Source organism: Musa acuminata, unplaced genomic scaffold, assembly GCF_036884655.1.
Source record: "Musa acuminata AAA Group cultivar baxijiao unplaced genomic scaffold, Cavendish_Baxijiao_AAA HiC_scaffold_1065, whole genome shotgun sequence".
Lineage (NCBI taxonomy): Eukaryota > Viridiplantae > Streptophyta > Magnoliopsida > Zingiberales > Musaceae > Musa > Musa acuminata.
The window spans coordinates 318,138-332,457 of NW_027021279.1; the positions used below are offsets into that span (position 1 = coordinate 318,138).

The 14,320-nt window shown below is 33.9% G+C and overlaps 1 protein-coding gene across 1 annotated transcript; it reads left to right on the top strand.

Moving 5' to 3' along the window:
• The first annotated feature begins 668 nt into the window (after positions 1-668).
• On the top strand, positions 669-7,847 carry LOC135666039 (uncharacterized). Its single transcript, XM_065177535.1, has 5 exons — positions 669-1,072; positions 4,840-4,876; positions 4,989-5,225; positions 5,315-5,362; positions 7,165-7,847. Exons 1-5 carry the CDS (start codon positions 771-773, stop codon positions 7,642-7,644), a joined length of 1,104 nt encoding a protein of 367 aa, XP_065033607.1. The 5' UTR covers positions 669-770; the 3' UTR covers positions 7,645-7,847.
• Positions 7,848-14,320: the final 6,473 nt, after the last annotated feature.

The window sequence follows — 14,320 nt, forward strand, 5'->3', positions numbered from 1 at the left end:
ACTTCCATTAATAATATTCATATTCATATTCAAGTGTTATATAATTTATTGAGAGTATATTATAATAATATGAATATTATTTTAGGTAGAGAAGGTTCACTTTACAAAACATCAATGATTTATGGGCACCTTTGCATATTTTGTCATATATTAAAATAGTTTTGCATATGTATCCTTTCAAAAGTTTGAAAGCAGCATATCTGCAATTAATTTTGAATAGCATTAATGTATCATTTCCATTATTTAGATATCATATGTATATTTTTAAAAAATATTAAATATATATATATATATCCATCTCTAATTAATATACAAAAATATAAAGGATGTAAAATTTTCAACACACACACACTCATATATGTTACATCTTTTATATTTTTATATATTAATTTGAGATGGATATATATTTAATATTTTTTAAAATATTATTTTTTGCAAATTATAACAAAATTATCTCGTAGATCAACTAATGAAGATTTCTTATACTGATATTTTTAAATTTGATAAAAATATAAAATGCTAATAGTAAAGTGGCCAAAAATGTTGATAATGGGATATTTATTGAAAGTGTACGGACTAATATGAGAATTTACTAGTATAGAGGATCATTTCGCAAAAATACCCAAAAGCGTTTTTTGCATTTTAATACTTTTAATTATGGTAAATAGTTTGCCTCTTCCAACGACTCTCTCACCTCTTTCACACAGACACCGACCACCGCCGCTCTCACAGAGAGAGAGAGAGAGAGAGAGAGAGAGAAGGGGAAATTGATGGGAGGAGTGACGTCCTCGGTGGCAGCGAAGCTGGCTTTCTTCCCTCCGTCGCCGCCGTCGTACGAGGTGGTGACGGAGCCGGAGTCCGGGGTGGTCACGCTCAGCCGCTTCCCCCACCGCGAGAACGTGGAGGTGCTCCGGCTCCCTACCCGCCGTGGCACCGAGATCGTCGCCCTCTACGTCCGCAACCCCATGGCCACATCCACCCTCCTCTACTCCCACGGCAACGCCGCCGATCTCGGCCAGATGTACGAGCTCTTCGTCGAGCTCAGCATCCACCTCCGCGTCAACCTCCTGGGGTACTCCGCTCGATTCCCTTCCTTGCCCTGTGCCTCCTTCATTCGTCTTAGAGATATTTGATTGATTTTGTTCAGTAGGCCCCTTGAATGGACATTAGCAATTCGTTAATTGGAATGTCGTCTGGGTGTCTGGAAATTTTCTACTTCTTTCTTTGAGATCTGACTATATTTGATTATGCAAAAGCTAGATTTCATTTTAATTAATCGAGTAATTTCGTGCTTAGGAATGTGTTCTAGGCGGCTTTCATGCTGTTGTGAACTATAGATGAAATTTTTAGATTCACATGTCATTTGTTTCCATTTGGACAACTCGTTTTCCGAACAAGAGTGTCCAAAGTATGATTCGTGTTGTCCAGTTTGAACACTCTCATTTTTTTTCTTGTTATACATTTTGATCAATCATTAGTGCTTGGTGGCTATAATTAAGTTGAGCACGTAGAAACCAGGTCAGGTGCCTTGGTGCATGTGCATGCATGATTAAGAATATACTAATGCTCTGTTATCTAATTGTATATCCAAACATAGCGATGTTCATTCATGCACACACATAAAATAGTGAAAAAGGACCAAATGATTTAACTTTACACCCTATACCGTTAGTTATACAATTAGTCTCAGCTTTTGTTTTAGCTTCATCAAATTGACTTTCTCATTTTCAAATCCAGTTTTACAACATTTACACCCCCAAAAGAAAAGTCTTATCCGTGCTACATAGTTCCTGATGGTACAAGCCAAAAATGAATCACTAGAAACACCAGAGTGAATTGCTTCCTGATTGCTTTCATTTTATTCTTCCAATTTTCACTTTATTTCCCTCTAATTTTCATCCACTTGGGGCCTTCAGGCAGAAAACATGTATTTTAATGGTTCCCAAATGTCTTAAACATCAAGGCAGCCATCACAATTTTCTTTGTTACATGCATGATGCTTTATACTAGTCTAGATTATGTTAGTCCTTAGATACCTTTTGAAAGCAATGTTGCTTGGTATTTTTAAACGATAAGCCAAACTCTACCAGTTCTAGTGTCATCTAACGGACTTCATGTTCAAGCATACATGTCTTGAGGTGTGTTGCCAGTTATTTGGTATAGTTTCATGGTTGTTGTTTTGAGCCATGTTTAATAACAAAAACATCAATTGTCCAGCCTCTTTTCTCTGGTAGGAATGAGGTAACTTATTTCTTTATCTTTTACAGTGGCAATGTGGAGATGGTTTCATGAAGTAAAAAATCAAAAATAAGAAAACCTAATTATGTGTACTCGTTTTAGTTAGGAAAAGGTTTTAGCCAATTAATTAGGGGATGAATTGTGTGAATGCTTGATTTAACTAGATGTGTTCATGATATGCCTCATAATGAAAAATAAAAATAAGGGAATTTGTCCCCTTCTTTCTTCCATGTGCCTACCACTGTAGCTTGATGTTACTTTTAGCGACTTAGTCCATGTAACCTAGAACTTTGCCAAGAACATTCCATGGAGTAGAGCTGAACAAAAGACATGTAGAGATGCTCTACATCATGGATACAGTCAAAGGTAAGTTACAGTATGTTAAATTAGTCAGAATAAATCTCTGAATTTATCACTTTTACCATCATAGTGCATAAGTTTTAAGGCTGATTGATGCAATGACTGGTCAGTTGCTGGATGTGCAGTTATTCCTTTGCAAAGCCATACATAGACGAAACCAAGGTATACAGTTTCAAATGATACCACCCAGTACGGGCGGTACGTACCAGTCCGATAGTAAACCGGTACGCGGACCGCTCGCTACCGAACAGTATTTTTTTTATAAATAATATATATATATATATATATATATATATATATATATATATATATATATATATATATATATATATAGGCGATGTTGTATTTTTTTAACTTATATATATAAATATATAAATAAATAGATATATAAATAAAATATTTCATATATATATATATATATATATATAGGCGACCCGCCTGGGGAGAAGAGAGGCGACGTTGCTTTTATATATATATATATATATATACCGAACGGTATATCGAGTGATATACCGTTCGGTATAAGTACCGTACTGTTCCGAGAGAATGTCAAAACTTTGGTACGGTACGATATTTCAATCCTTGGACAGAACAATTCTTTTCTCTCTTCGTGTGAAATTTAAATGCTTAGAGAGTGTCATAGACCTGAAGGCTGAGCAAGTGTTCCCATCTATTGCATAAGCTTCTTTGCTAAGTGCGTGGCATGCAACAGTTTCTATCTATGGTCATTAAAAATGTGGCCCTAACTGCTCCCCACCTCTCCTCACCTCCCAAAGGCAAAAGAAGGTACAAATATCATAAAAGCGAAATCTTCCTCTTAAATCCAAACCCTATTATGGACTCTTTGAACTGTAACCATTGTTTCGGACTTACTAATTATAATATTATAAGATGAAGTGAACTAGAATATGTTTAGCACAGTCCATTTAGTACATTATCATCTATAACATATTACCACAAGCTTACTTGATATATGAACTTTACATCATGGTCCTTCAAAATATTGAATTTAACATAACAGACCATGTTTATAACTTTAAAATATCAGTTTAAGAAAATCATAAATAAGTCCATCAGACTTGAGAAAACCAGATTATTGCAAACTGGTGTATATTTTTTTTGCTATTTATGAAAATATGTTTATCATTATTGTTGTTTTTACAAGTTTATTTACGGGCAAACTGGTTTTTACACTTTCTAGAGACTATATATGTTTGTAACATCTTAATCATCTGGGAAAGAGGAAAATAAACTGATGAAGTTAATGCGAGCAATATACAGGTCTTCGAAGAGGAGAACGTGCTGATATTTTGACAAATCTTTTGAGATTTCATTGAGATGGTACAGTGATGTTGATGAAAGCAGGAAGATAAAAATTTAATAATGAAGTCGAATGAGGAGGAGCTTGGCTAATGAGAACTTGGTTTACTGTTGTAAAATAACCTGATATAGCTTGGTATACTGTGTAATTATCCGGAAGTGAAAGATGAATAATGGCAAAGTAGAAATGACTTGGAATTAATCAGGATTTGAATGTTATATCTAGTTTTGTATGTAAACCATTTTTATTTAGCTTCTTGATAAGATTTTCTATGGAGACGAATAGGTTTAGGGAGACAGAGAACTGATAATTGCTGTGTTGTTCCAAGTGTTGTTCTTATGTTGGATTATCACAAAGTAGTCTGACAGCAAAGTTCCTGTGTTGTTCTTTCGATTGCTGATGTTAGTTCTGTTAATGTTTCTCTTGAATTCAGTAAATAAGATACAGTTAAATCGTTGGATTGACATTAATAGCTCTATCGATCCACATTGTCAATCATCAAACAATGAGTGTTTTTCTTAAAAACAAACCAGGTTTATTTCATTTATCTTATTTGTAAATTGTCTCTGTATGCCCACAGTCTGTTTCAGTTGTCATAGATCTTAGGATAATTGTTTCTTAGTCTTTCAGACACATGTTTTGATATGTTTGTTTTGTCTTAATCCAAATCCTATTTTGTTTGAGAACCACAGTTGTGCATATTAGGTAATTAGTAATTTGTATCAGGCTTCCCTTTTTAGGACTTTTCTTGCTTCTAGTCAGATGAGTACAACATTCATAGGATTTAAGATAAATATTGAAGCAATTTGGAAAACTTGGCAGTCGACTACAGTTTCTTTGCTTTTAAAAAAGCATTGCCAATTTATTATAATTATTATCATGATGCTGCGAACTGACTGAGGTTTTCGTACACCTTGTAGGTATGACTATTCTGGATATGGACAATCATCTGGAAAGGTTAGATGATTGTCTCCTTAGCTTTTCTTAATGACATTTTATTTCTTTACAGCATTGTGTCATTGATAGGATGATAATAGGGTCTAAGTAAAGAAAATTTCCATTCTTGTAGCCAAGCGAGCAAAACACATATGCTGATATAGAGACTACTTATAAATGCCTTATAGAGAATTATGGTGCTAAGGAGGAAGAAATTATCCTCTATGGTCAATCTGTGGGAAGTGGTCCAACTGTGGATTTAGCTTCTCGCCTGCCTCACTTACGAGCTGTTGTGTTGCATAGCCCTATACTTTCAGGTTTAAGAGTGATGTATCCTGTAAAACGCACATACTGGTTTGACATCTACAAGGTTAAGTTTCATCATAATGCTTATCTTTTTCTTCTTCTTTTGATGTATCTATTGCATATCTTAACTTTTTAGTGTCATTCTCTTTCCAGAATATTGACAAAATATCATTGGTCCATTGTCCTGTGCTAGTAATTCATGTAAGTATATCTGCTCTTACATTCTTTATTTACTTAAAGCATTAAATATTATGTAACCGTCATGTGGCATCGTTTTATTCAGGAACTAACATGTAATTATTTCTTTATTCATGCTTAAAGAACTACTGTATGGCTTTAGCAAATATCTAATGAAACAAAAAATGAAAAGAAATTCCAACGAAGCATACATGTAAGCCATGGTCACATGTATTTTTTAGCTCACTTTCTATTGTAAGGCCATTGAATTTCCCAATATGCTTCATACAGTCTGCTTTCAAGAACCTAGTCGATTGTTGTGTTTCAGTAAATGTTCAACTGCTGGCACTATTCTGTCTTTCAGATTTTTATCACTTTTTTACAATGAAATATGAGACTGATTGTGGACTATCAGCTTTGAATTTGCACTTTTTCAGCACATCTCTTGCATTTTTATTCTTTTTATATGGACATGATCATTCTGCCAACTGCTTTTATTTGATATTATGGATCTGACTCTTTATAACATGCTCAAACTTGCACTCCCATTTATCTCCTATCCAAATTCATACATGAAACAGCATCGGGTGTTTTTTTCACTTTTCTCCTCGATATTACATATACATTGACATGGCTAAGTTTCAAAGGAGAGCTGATACTACAAACCATTGTTCTCTTGAATTTATCGGCCCCATAAAAAATCTGGTCAATACTAGGTGTTAACCTTTGTTAAATGCATAAGCTGATGTCACTTTCATTGGTATGAGACCAAAAGGACAGGATATTAAATGGAACAAAGTATGCAGGAGATATATAGGAAGGTGAGGAGACCCAATTTAGAAACACAAAGAGAACCAAAGAACTTAATATGATGTACTGACATAATATGATAAAAAATTCTTGAAATTTTATAGCATCATTTATTACAAATTTTACAATAGTGTCTTTAGACTTTAGAGCATCAGTGCTATCCTTGTATATCAGATCGCCCATGAAAAACATGTCCAACTTTTTGCAGCTCATTCTTAATCCAATGTTGTTGGAATATTTGTGTTATTTTTTCCTCAAAACTAAGTTTATAGACATTAATTTCCTGGTAAAAGAATTTCAGGAAACAGTAGCACAAGCACCACTTTGTGAGCCATTGAAGTGTCTGATTATAGTGCCCCTAGTTATGTCCTCCTTACAGTACAAAACTTCACAAAGTTTCATAGTTTGGGCAAGTCCTTGAATATTCTCTTCAGCTTCAACTTAATATCTTGCATATGCTTTTTAAGTATATTTCTAAATGGTGCTTATTTGTTGGGATGGTTGTTTGTTTCCCATAATATACAAGACAAACCTTCATATCTTTTCATGTTCATATGCAGTGTTTGTGTCCATGCTTCACAAGTCACAAAAAGGATCTAGTTCCAAGCTGATTATTATGTAAAATTTGTAAAATCAGCTTCAGTGTACTTACTTTCTAAAGAGAGACATGATTTGTACTATTAAAATTTTCAATTTGCCAAATTACATACAAATCTGTATGCTACAATTGGAAGTTTCATTTTTACCTTGAAAAGTTGCAAACAACATATGTTGCCCCTTAAAGCATTGGATTTTGCTGATCTTTACTAGGTAAATATGAAACTTTAGAACATCGCAACTGTGTATAAGCAATTGCCTTCTGTAATAATGGAGTTGCATCAGTAATAGCACATGCAAGCTATTGCATGTGTCTACGATTAGGATGGATCCTGTTTCAGACTTCTCCAATTCTTTGTATGAAAATATGTTTTAGGGTGTGATTGCAGTCATTTATTCATATGTTTTCTGATATGCAGGGAACATCAGATGATGTTGTAGACTTTTCTCATGGTAAGAAGCTTTGGGAATTGTGTAATGAGAAGTATGAACCACTTTGGCTAAAAGGAGGGAGGCATTGTGACTTGGAGCTTTTCCCAGAGTACATTAGACATCTCAAGAAGTTTATATCTACGGTTGAGAAATCACCTTCTCAGAGGAGAACCTGGAGAAAAGGTGCAGAACAGTTTGAACCATCAAGGAAGAGCACTGACTGCTTTGAACCATCAAGGAAAAGCATTGATCGCAGAGAAAAATCTAGGTCAACGACAGAGAAGTCGAGAAACAAGGATCAGAGATCTACCAATGTGGAAAAGTTGGAAAAAGTAAAGGTATCATTTGACCAATTGGAGAAGTCTAGGAGGAGTTTAGATTGCTTTGATAAGTCCAGGAAGAACATTGATCAACTCGACAGAGGACGGAAGAGCGTTGACAGACTGGATAGGATATGGGCTGGGTGAGCTTTTTTACCTATTTGTAAAATTCATACATGGGCTTGATTGTGTTAGGAGAAGCATCTGTACATTTATTTATGTTTACCGATCACATAATATATCTATGGATGTCTATATAGCTTGGGATATATGTTGAAAGTTTAGTTGAGTGATTGTTGCTCTCGGACAAAGATTTTTCTTATGACAATTAACCAGTTTATGTTCTGCAAGATTCTTGTTATTGGAAGTTGTCTGAAGTTTTCAGTGACTGTTTTTCTACATCTCTCCTTCCGACAATCAAACTGTTTCCTGCAAATCTTGAAACATATTGAGGCCATCTAATTCTTTTTCACTAATCTTAGGTTGAGTGCTTTTTGTTGGATTTTCCCTCTGCCAGCTCTTATTTTTCTCTTACCTGTTCAGTCTTCAAGATCAATTTTCACACTCAGCACTTAAAGTTCTTTGATTACCATGGCCTAGTTGATAGTACTTTCCATCAAGAAATTTATGACTAGGTGAACTATCTCTTGTTGGTGCTTAAACCTGTTTTCCCTCAAATCATTATTTTCCCTCTATTTTGTTTCTAGTTCTGTTTCTCTAACCTAAGAAATATATTTAATTTTTATAATTAATTTTTTTTAAATTCCAGATGTATGTCTTTTACAAGTTCACAAATTTTTTTCAGTGCTATTTGGATTTTGGAATGTAATGCTTATGCTGATCTAAACCTATGAAGTATTGGTCTAGAGGTAAATTTATCAGCTTACGTTATTCTGATGCATTCAATCAATTATAAAGCTTAAATTTCTCTATATTTGTGAATCTCTCTAGGTTATGAGAAGTGTCCTTAGCAGCTTATAAATAGATGATTAGCATTTGGGTGGTGAAGGTTGTGTTTGAAGAAAGACTAGCTAACTATTCAAAAATATCACTTCTGGTGTACAACATATCAGTATATCCGATTATCTCAATGTCTCTCTCGAATAATATATAATCGAGATTATTAAGGATTTATGTTTAAAGATGAATCGATTCATGATCTTATCACGATCTAATTCCATCCAGAAATATCATAATATATGCAACATATAATATTAAATAAAAAATATCAAATAAATAGTATACAAAAAGAGTGTATATCATGTTATATGTCATCATTCATGTGATTGAGTTGCATGACACCTATGACTAGTAATCAACTCTCGTGACAATTGAGGTTTGTCGTTGCTTATGGTGGCTCTTTGCATTCTCTAATTCTTGTACAACATTCTATAGATCAACAGGTTGAAGTGCAAGTGATTGCTAGTCATAACTTTGTAATCGTTCTCATTAAGTCCATCATTTATTATCATCAAGTTTTTATTTATTATGATTTAAATATTTTAATTTTTCATTCATTATGAATATCATAATGTAATCGTTATTATTAAATAATTTATTTAATATCATTAAATTTTTTTATTATGGTCCAAATATTATAAATTTAAATTAATTCTTGAACGTTACAAAGTTGATGATAATAAATGTTCTTGATGGAAAAACGTTTATATAAACGAGGGTTTTAGTTGTTGGGCTCAATATCTTTCTCTAAGTCTAAAGGATTTCCTATACTATTGTTGAAATTCTTGACAACAATGACTAGAGGTATGCAATTTTCATTTTCGCATTAGTTTTTTTGTGTTTCTATTATAATAGTTTAGAAATATATTTTGGTATTAAAAATATCTAACAATCGGTATCAAAGCCATTAAATTTTGCTTTGATACGAAAGAGTTTTCATTTTTTTTATACAATGAATATCGCTTAATTTTGGTTTCTTTTTGAAACTTCTTGATATATTTTGATGGTGAAAATCATGAGGATATAACATTTTTAGTATTTTTTAGTTAATAAAATACTCATATTATGTATGAATATTTGATTGTATTAATTCATGCTTATGAGCCAATTTTATATGTTCAAAATATCTAGTGACTCATATAATCTTAATTAATTAGAAATTAGTCATAATATCCTTAAATAATTAAAATTATATATAAAGTTAAAATAAGGATCACATAAGTAATTAAACATAATATTATGACTGATTATATTTAATATAATAATAATTATCCCATAGGATCTTTTATTATATTTATATAATTAATTAGGATAAAATATTAGATTATTTTCATAATTTACCCACAGGGATTATGAATTGGAATATAATTTGATAGTTTTATCATAAAGACCATTTGAATATATTTGAATTAAAAATTTAACCTACAAATAATTTTTATGTCATGAGATTCATCTTTTGGCATGTTTTACATTGGTAAAACATGCAATTTAAACTATTAAGCCTCAAATTTTAAAATAAACATGTTTGATTTTATGTAGTTTCTCAAACTGTTAATTTATCTGATATTCGATGTGACATTCCGGAACTTAGGGGTGATAACCATAAGATATGAAATGAGAGAATTCTCCTATATTTAGGATGGATGAATATTGATTATGCTATTAGGAAAGATGAATCACATACAGTCACTAATATTAGCACTCCAACTGAGGTCGCATTATATGAACGATGAGAGCGATCCAATCGGCTCAACATGATGTTTATCAAGACTAAGATAACTATTGGCATATGTGGTTCTGTTAACCAGCATGAGAAGGTCCGAGACTTGCTACAAGCTATCGATAAGCAATTCATTACTTTTGAAAAGACACAAGTAAGTACCTTAATAATAAAATTCTTATCCTTTAGACTCACCAACATAAAGGTTGTGCATGAGCATATAATGCAAATGTGAGATATTGCAGCTCAACTTAAGAAACTCGAGGTTAATATGTCATAATCCTTCTTGGTGCACTATATTCTAAATACCCTTCCATATCAGTACAAGTCTTTTAAGATTTCATACAATATACATAAGGACAAATGGTTAATCAATGAATTAATAGTCATGTGTGTTCAAGAAGAAGAGAGGCTAGTGATGGAACTAGATGAGAGTGCATTGGTGGTAACCACTTATGGGAAGAATAAAACTAATAAAAATCAAGCCAATCAAAAAGCTCATTAGTAGGGAAAAGGTAAAATACTACCTCAAGTTGATATCAAGAAAGAAACAAAGTGTTTCTTTTGTAAAAGGAAGGGACACATGAAGAATGAATACATGAAATTCTAACAATGGTTTAAAAAAAAGGGTAAACTAACATCGTTTATGTGTTATGAATCTAATATGGTTAATGTTAATATTAACATCTAGTGGATTGACCCTGGATCAACAATCCATATTGCAAACTCTTTGTCGGGTATGCAAAACCTAAGGAAGCCAATAGAAAGTGAGCAAAGCATCTTATTAGAAAACAAGATCGGCTCATATATGGAGGCAATTGAAACATGTATTTTAACTAAGTAATGGTTTTGTTTTAAAATTGGAAAGGACCTTTTATGTGTCAAGTTTCTCACAAAATTTAATTTATGTTTCTAGGCTCGTACTAGTTGGATATTCCTTTAATTTTTAAGGCACATCATTTCGTTTATTATATAAATCTGATTATGTTGAAAAATATATTTTGTTTGATGGTCTTTATCGTATTTTCTTACAAAATGATGACACTCAAAGTTCAATGCATGTTCACGCTAGCACCAAAAGATGTAATATTAATGGAGACTCTATGTTATGGCACCGAATATTAGGACATCTCTATAGAGAGAATTGAAAGATTAGTTAATGATGGGACACTTAGTACTCTTGATTTTACTAATTTTAAGACTTGTGTGGACTGTATTAAGGTAAAGCAGACCAACAAGTCCAAAAAGGGTGCTAATAGGAGTTTAGACATATTAGATATCATTCATACTGATATATGTTGTCCAGACATAAACATACATGGTCAGAAATTCTTCATCTCCTTTATAGATGATTACTCATGATATATGCATATCTATTTGCTTTATAATAAAAATAAAGAATTGGATGCCTTCAAAGCATTAAGGCTGAAGTTGAGAACCTAAGTAAATTAAAATTGTGAGATAGATAGATGTGGAGAATATTATGGTAGATATACTGAAAATGGACAAACACCTAGTCCTTTTGCTAAGTTTCTTCAAGAACATGAAATTGTTGACCAATACACTATGCCTAGTTCTCTAGACCAGAACAATGTTGTAGAAAGAAGAAACCAAACATTATTAGATATAGTGTAGAGTATGCTTAGCAACTCCAATCTTCCTAAGTTCTTGTGGACTAAAGCACTAAAGATGATTGTGTATATATTAAATCAAGTTCCAACTAAGGGTATCTTAAAGACACCAGTTGAATTACGAAAAGGTTGGAAACCAAGTATGCGACATATGCACATTTGGGGATGTCTATATGAGGTCAGGATATATAATCCACAAGAGAAGAAATTGGACCCGAGTGCTATTAGTGGGTAATTCATTGTATATACTGAAAAGTCCAAAGGTTATATGTTCTATTGTCCATCTCACACAATTAGGATTGTAGAATCAAGAAATACTAAATTTCTTGATAATGACATGATTAGTGAGAGCGATCAGTTCAGGAACATAGTTTTTGTACATGATCATATAGAATCCCAACCTTCCACATCAAATGATAGATTGGTTATAGTTCATAACATACATCAAGTATAAACTAGTGCTAAACAACCAATCATTAAGATTCTATAAGTTGCTGACAATATTCTAATAGATTAAATAGTTTAAGAATTACAATAATCTCCTAAACAACTAGATGAACCACAAGTTCCTTAGGGAAACATTGGTACAATATTAAGTAGATCTATTAGAAATAAAAGATCAGCAATTCCTAGTGATTATGTTGTATATCTATAAGAATCTGACTATAATATTAGAGCATAAAATGATCTCATAACATTTTCACAAGCTATGAGTTACAAAGAATCAAATTTACGACACGATGCCATGAAAGAAGAGATAAATTCCATGAAAAGCAACGGAGTCTGGGATCTTATAAAGTTGCCTAAAGAAGCAAAGACTATTGGCTGAAAATGAGTCTTTAAAACCAAGAAAAATTCATTAGCTAACATTGAGAAATACAAGACAAGACTTGTTGCAAAGAGATTTACTCAAAAAGAGGAAATCGATTATATGGAGATGTTTTCTCCTATATCTAAGAAAGATTCTCTTCATATCATTTTGGCATCGATTGCTCATTTTGACCTTGAGTTATAACAAATGGATGTGAAAATGATATTTCTTAATAGAGATCTAGAGGAAGAGGTTTATATGAAACAACCTAAAGGTTTCTCCTTTAGTGTTGGTGAATACTTAGTTTGTAAGCTTAAGAAGTCTATATATGGTTTAAAACAAGCCTCAAGTTAATGGTATTTTAAATTCTATGAAGTGATTTCTTCATTTAGATTTGTTGAAAATCTTATGGATTAATGTATATACCAGAAGGTCAGTGGAAATAAAATATATATTTTTTATTTTATACGTAGATGATATTTTGCTTACAACCAATAATAAATGTTTGTTGCATATGGTGAAACAATTTCTTTCTAAAAATTTTGATACGAAGGATATGGGTGAAGTATCTTATGTCATTAGTATTAAGATCCATACAGATAGACCTCGAGGCATTTTAGGTCTATCATAAGAAACCTATATCAATAAACTTTTAGAAAGATTTCGGATGAAGGTTTGTTCACCAAGTTGTCACGACCTTAGTTGGAATTGCCTAAGGCGTGAGGCACCCTTGCGGCCAAAGACACGAACTTAGCTTGCGTTGCCTAAGTCGCGAGTTACCCTTGTAGCAAAGACGCGAACTTAGCTTGCGTTGCCTAAGTCGCGCTTCGCCCTTGCGATCTTGCTCCGCAAGGATCAGCCCACTTTATAACCTCTCGCAGGTCCCGAAGGACCTGTAAAAGAGAAAGTTGGTTAGTTCGAAAGAACGAGCAACGGACAAGTCCCGAAGTCTCGCGAAAAGGAAAGCTTTACAAGCAATTCGACGAACACCTTGTATGCACAAGAGAAAAGAGGGAGAGGGAGAAAAACAAGGCTTTCAAGGATGAACGAACAGCTGCAAGCCCACAAACAGCCGCTCACCTGGTCCCGGGCGTGAAGACAAGTTCCCGTAAAGGTCACATGCGAACTTGCGAAAGAGAGTTCAACGCCTGGTATATAACCGAAGCCCCATCCAGCCCTGTGCCACCCGGGGGGTTCCTGGGGTCTGAGATGGCTGACATTTTGGTGAGCGGAGGCAGTTCTCCGCTCACCTCTCGCGGCACGCGAAAACGGAGCTGTTTTGGGCTGTTTTGGGGCTGTTTTGCTCGGTTCGGTGAGCGGTCGCTTTGTAGCGCTGCAGCTTGTTCGAACTTATATATTTACAAGCAAAATGACCCAAAACCAAGAGAAAACATGCTGTCAAGCAGCTGTACATGCAGGTGTGAGCGACGAATGGTTCGTTGAACGAAGTTGTTGCGGGTGCGCGACGACCGTTCGTGACATTCTCCCCCACTTAAATTGTCGACGCCCTCGTCGACGCTTGTTGGTAGTTGTTGATGACTTCCTCCTCATGTCGTAGGGCGTCTTCAAGCTCCCAACTGGCTTCAGTTCGGGGAAGCTTTCGCCACTTCACCAAGTACTCTTTCTGCTTCGCTCCGTTGGGTAGCTTTATCTTGCGATCCGCCAGAATGGTTTCCACTCGCTTCTCGTAGGAGGCTGTGA